General features: G+C 37.4%; 2 protein-coding genes across 2 annotated transcripts; both read right to left on the bottom strand.

The window, feature by feature from the left end:
• Positions 1 to 984: 984 nt before the first annotated feature.
• LOC112032732 (serine/threonine-protein phosphatase 7 long form homolog) lies at positions 985 to 2640 on the bottom strand. Its single transcript, XM_065771751.1, has 2 exons — positions 2545 to 2640; positions 985 to 1662 (listed from the first exon to the last, which is right to left on the bottom strand). Exons 1-2 carry the CDS (start codon positions 2638 to 2640, stop codon positions 985 to 987), a joined length of 774 nt encoding a protein of 257 aa, XP_065627823.1.
• Positions 2641 to 3522: 882 nt separating this feature from the next.
• Positions 3523 to 4290, bottom strand: LOC112004172 (dimethylnonatriene synthase). The gene has a single exon (XM_024036406.1). It carries the CDS (start codon positions 4288 to 4290, stop codon positions 3523 to 3525), a length of 768 nt encoding a protein of 255 aa, XP_023892174.1.
• Positions 4291 to 4990: the final 700 nt, after the last annotated feature.

Here is a 4990-nt window from a genome sequence, read left to right as displayed (position 1 = left end):
CCATATACTCGACAATGACACCTGATACGTAGCTAGCACATGTGTGGGATGCTCTGTCGTGCTCTTCAGCCCCTTCCATCTAGTAAACATGCAATTTCAAACAATGGTCATTAGTTAATATCAAACAACAATGCTGCCACGAAAATAAATGCGTCGCAAAAATGAAGCCATTAATTAGCTTTCATATAATTCGATGGAAAATACTTATTAGAATTGATGAAGTTACAATTGATGAAGTGTTGCAAACAACGCATTTCTAGTTTGGCCAATTTTATGCCTTCAGAACTGAAAATATATTAATTCCCATATGATAGGGGGGAAAAAATGAATTACGATGTTGTCATAAAGGGCATTAAGAGCATTGTAGTTTAGATGTTTTCTCCGAAGGTGATTTCATTGGTTTCATCTCCATTTGTTACTATTAAAAAAGCAATTAAAAGCAAAGTCTAGACTATGAATTTTTGAGCATACATATATGCCTTTGGAAAATGTAATAAACACAAACAAATTCATTGTTTCATAATAATACAAATTTAGATATAAATTCAAAACAAAGTATATAAATTGGTTAACAAACAACCTGTTTTTTCCTAGTTGAAAAAAATGACCAGTGTACATACTCTACCAAATGGAATTATTACAGAGACTTTTTCATGAGTTAGCCAAAATTCAAAAACAAGCATCTTCAATATTAAACTTAAATATGATCAGATTATATAATATTTACAAATATTTTGTACAACCTATTTTTATAAATTATGGCCGAGTATCTTGTTAATTAATCCATTAAATTAATGTTAATTACACTTTTGGTTTGAAACAGGGGTTACTTCTCGACAGCAGTGCCAATGAATGACAAATGGCGTGACAATTGAATCAAACTAATCAAATAACATACCGACTAGCAAGGGGACCTACCTCCATTGGCGGTTGCGGCGGCCTCGCAACAAGGCATATCACTGGGAATCTCAAATACGCCCAAAGCTACACCAAAATCAATGTTCCTCCCATCTGCATCGCCTTCATCTCCGATGCCTTACATAAGTGCCTGTATAGAGAGGCTAATGCTCCACTACCCCAACTGTACTTGTTCGCTTTGCTGATTGGGCTCAGGAACTGTAGAGGCATCACCGACACCCGGTCTGCCGACTTGTCCATAAATAGAATGGTCCCCAATCTGAGAAGAATGTGGTAGTGCGCATGTTGCTGCACTACCTCGTCAGTAGCAACTGCAGCTAAAGGACCTCTAAATTGTGCCTCCAGCCAGGTGAATCTTAGCCTCGCCCCAGCAAGGATAGACTTGTTTTCATGGGGATGCAGTATCAAGTTTGGAGGACGATGACCTAGTAACTCAAGACACAACGCTGGCCACCCCAGCTTGACACTCCCAGTTAGTGGCAACCCAACAACAAGAACCCCTAGCATCACCTCAATATCTTGTAAGGTGATGCCCATCTCTCTATGCGGAAGGTGGAATGTGTGCGTCTCTGGTCGCCAACACTCGACCAGTGCTGTGATCAACGCGTGATCCACTTCCAAGTTTGGAACCTTGAATAACCCTTCAAAACCCGCCTCAGTTATGTAGCGAGCAATTTGTGGGTCTAGCCCATTATGGGGTAACTTGCAAGATCGGCGTCTGCACTTTAGCACGCCTAGCACTACCTGCACACGAAAGAGCACTGTCTTAGGATATGCAAGAGACAATAGGCTAACTAGTTAATTATGAACATTTTGTAGATAGGATAAATTCAAGATAAATGACATTTTTTAAAATGTGCACTCAGGTGATGGTATGTTTTGAAATGAATGAACAAAGTGCCTCACTATGTCAAATGGAGTAGGGAATTAGGAATCAAATTATATATTTTTAAATGGTAAAACATATGGTATCATACACAAACATAATCTTAATACTTATCAAAAAAAAAAAAAAAAAACACAATCTTAATAAATGTCTAATTTTAGAATATATAGTTTTATATACAAATATAATAAATGTTTATTAATAACTACCATAATTAAAAAATTTATATTTTAAAAAATAATAAAAAAATATTGTATTAAACATTTAAACTTTCTGATGCATTGCAAGGTAAAAATTTATCGATTGGTTTTCTTTAACGAAAGTAATTCTGTTGCTATTGGTAAATAGCTTGTAGATTCATTTTCTTAAAGGAAAATCAAAGTATATGTATTATTTGCGTATCATGAAATAGAAAACAAGATCCTCTCCGTTTCAAGTCTTGTTCATTTTGACCGTTAGATCATCCGTAGCAGTCGTGGCAAAAATTATGCCATTTTACAACATCAAAAGCCTACTTTATTATTTTACCACATCATTTTACAACATCCCATTTATCAGATGTTCTATACTTCAATTCTATACATTAAAATAATATATTAAACTACTTCCCATCATCATCATCATCATCAACAACAATGGCACAACCACCTCCGCTGCAACAACGCCGACATCCACCACTGGCACAAACCACATCCACCAACACCACTTATAAATAAAAAAATAAAAATAAAAACCACAACCAGAAATATTGTTGCGGCCACAACCACCAAAAAACAACAGAACCACCACCGGCCATCACCCCACAGCCCACCACCACTACCATTGTCACCGCCCATAGCCCACAGCCACCACCACCATCAGATCAACCCAAATTGCAGCCAAAAAAAAAAAAAAAACCACAACCAAAGAGAGGCAGAGTGAAAGGCGAACTGAGAGGAGAGGGAAGGGGGTGAGATCGACGACGGCCTCTGGGTGAGATCGACGAGATCGAGCGTGGCTGAGATCGAGTGTGGCTGGAGCGTGGGTGAGATTGAGCTACCCATCGTCGTGGGTGAGATCGTCGTCAGAGCCACGTTGTCATCGCTGGAGCGTGGGTGAGATCGAGCTACGCCATCATCGTGGGGGAGATCGTGGGTGAGATCGTCGTCGGAGCTATGCCGTTGTCACTGGAGCGTGGGTGAGATCGTCGTCAGAGCTACGCCGTCGTCGCTGCCATGAACATCCAAGACTAGTTGAAGAGAGAGGGAACCGGTACAGGAGAAGGGAAGGAGGGAACCGGAGAGTGAGAGAGAAGAGAAGAAAAATGAAGAGAGAGGAGAGAGAAAAGAGATATAAACCATTTTTATTTTTGCAACATCTGTCCATACTTGTTGCAACGGTACTGTAGACATGTTAAATAATTTTTGAGACTTGGCACATCTCATAATGCTCCATTTTTGTGTTTGGTGTGGCAAATGTGCCAAATATTTACATTTGGCACATTTGCCACACCTGCTGTGGATGCTCTTATACAACTAAAATTCTATAAATCTAATATGAACAATAAACTAGACAAAATGGACAAGACATAAATAGTCTGGATCCTTTTCCATGAACTAGTAGAGTCTTGAATAATTCTCCAAATTAATTTGGCTTTTATTTACTAATAATGATAAGAAGTGTAATGAGAACGCAATGTGGTATTTATTTTTCTCCCATATTAGTGGGAGATTCATTATTTATGTGAAAAGAGAAAATATCATGTCCATGAAATCGCTTTCGCCATTACTCTTCTGCTCTAATTGTTTCTGGAGATGTTCATCAAGCCAAATATCAAGCACCGAGTCAAGTTCCTTAGCAGTCCTCTTCATGGAACCTAAATACCCTTTGTAGTCCATCCATTCAAGGTATGGAATGGCATCTGAAAAGACAAACACGCCACTAAGATATAGAGAATCTTTAATGGCGCTGTGGAAACGAGAAGCCTTACTGTTTCTTTCACCAACAATGGAAAATCGCTTACCAACAATCATCCTGAGGCTGATATTGAAGGTCATGTGCTCAAACAACTCACTAATAGTAACCACTTTGTTTTCTGTAGAAAGCAAGTACAAGTCTTTAATCAAAGACTCCACTTCTGAGAATCGTACATGCTTTAGCTTTTCAAGCCGATGGTTTGAAAGAAGCTCAAGAGTAGCCATCTTTCTCACATCACGCCAATACTCCCCATATGGTGCAAGTGCTAAAATAGCATTGTTGTAGAACATGTATTTTCCTAAAGCTCTGCTTGGCCTTGTAGCAAAAGTTCTATCATTGGTAGATAGGAATTCCTTTACATTCTCCCAACTACTCACCACCAACATTTGATGGAGACCCATTTTGAGTGAGAAGAATGAGCCATGTTTATCAGCCATGGCCCCAAGAGTTCGGACGATTGGCATTTCGCCTCCTAGAAGATGGAGGTGGCCAATAAATGGTAATGCCCCGGATGGTTCAGGGATTCCCATGCATTTGGTGTAACCCCTCTTGGTTTTTGATGTGATTTTTAAGACACTACAGATTGCTGTGAAAGCAAGAAGTCCTAAAATCGTTTGCATATCAGAAAAAGACTCAATTGTGGTCTTGAGATCCTAGGATGAAGAGTAATATGAGATTGAATTTATAGTAGTATGCTAGTGTAAGTGTCACATGACTCAACCTAAACACCAAAAAGACTATTCCATTTATAATTGAGACTTATCGTAATGGCTTAACTAAGCTAATTCAACCTAGTACACCTTTGCTTTTCAGTCTTATGTTTTTTTGACAAGGTTTGGTTTCAAAATTTGTTATAGCCTAGAGTTACAGTCTTACTTAATATCTTTTTATTGAAAGTGAATTTTGATAGATTTATTATTAGATTACATTTTTTTTTCTTGTATCATCTGTACTTGTAAAATTTTTAGAAAATTAAAGATCAATAACTATGTCATCAATAAATTGTTTAAATTGTAAGTTTTTATAGTATAAAATTATACATAAAATATAATCTTATAAATTATATATTAAATAATATCTAATTGACATAGAATTTGACATGTATATTAAGAATGTAATGAATATGCAATCCGTGTAAGTGGAACTAGTGAATCTTCAAACAAAGAAGAACAGACATCAAAACGATGACGTTTGTCTAAATGATAAACGGCATCATTTCTCATTTATATC

This window comes from Quercus suber, unplaced genomic scaffold (assembly GCF_002906115.3).
Source record: "Quercus suber isolate HL8 unplaced genomic scaffold, Cork oak 2.0 scaffold_48, whole genome shotgun sequence".
In the NCBI taxonomy this organism is placed as follows: domain Eukaryota; kingdom Viridiplantae; phylum Streptophyta; class Magnoliopsida; order Fagales; family Fagaceae; genus Quercus; species Quercus suber.
The sequence above is the reverse complement of the archived record's forward strand: the minus strand, read 5'-3'. Positions and strand labels throughout refer to the sequence as shown.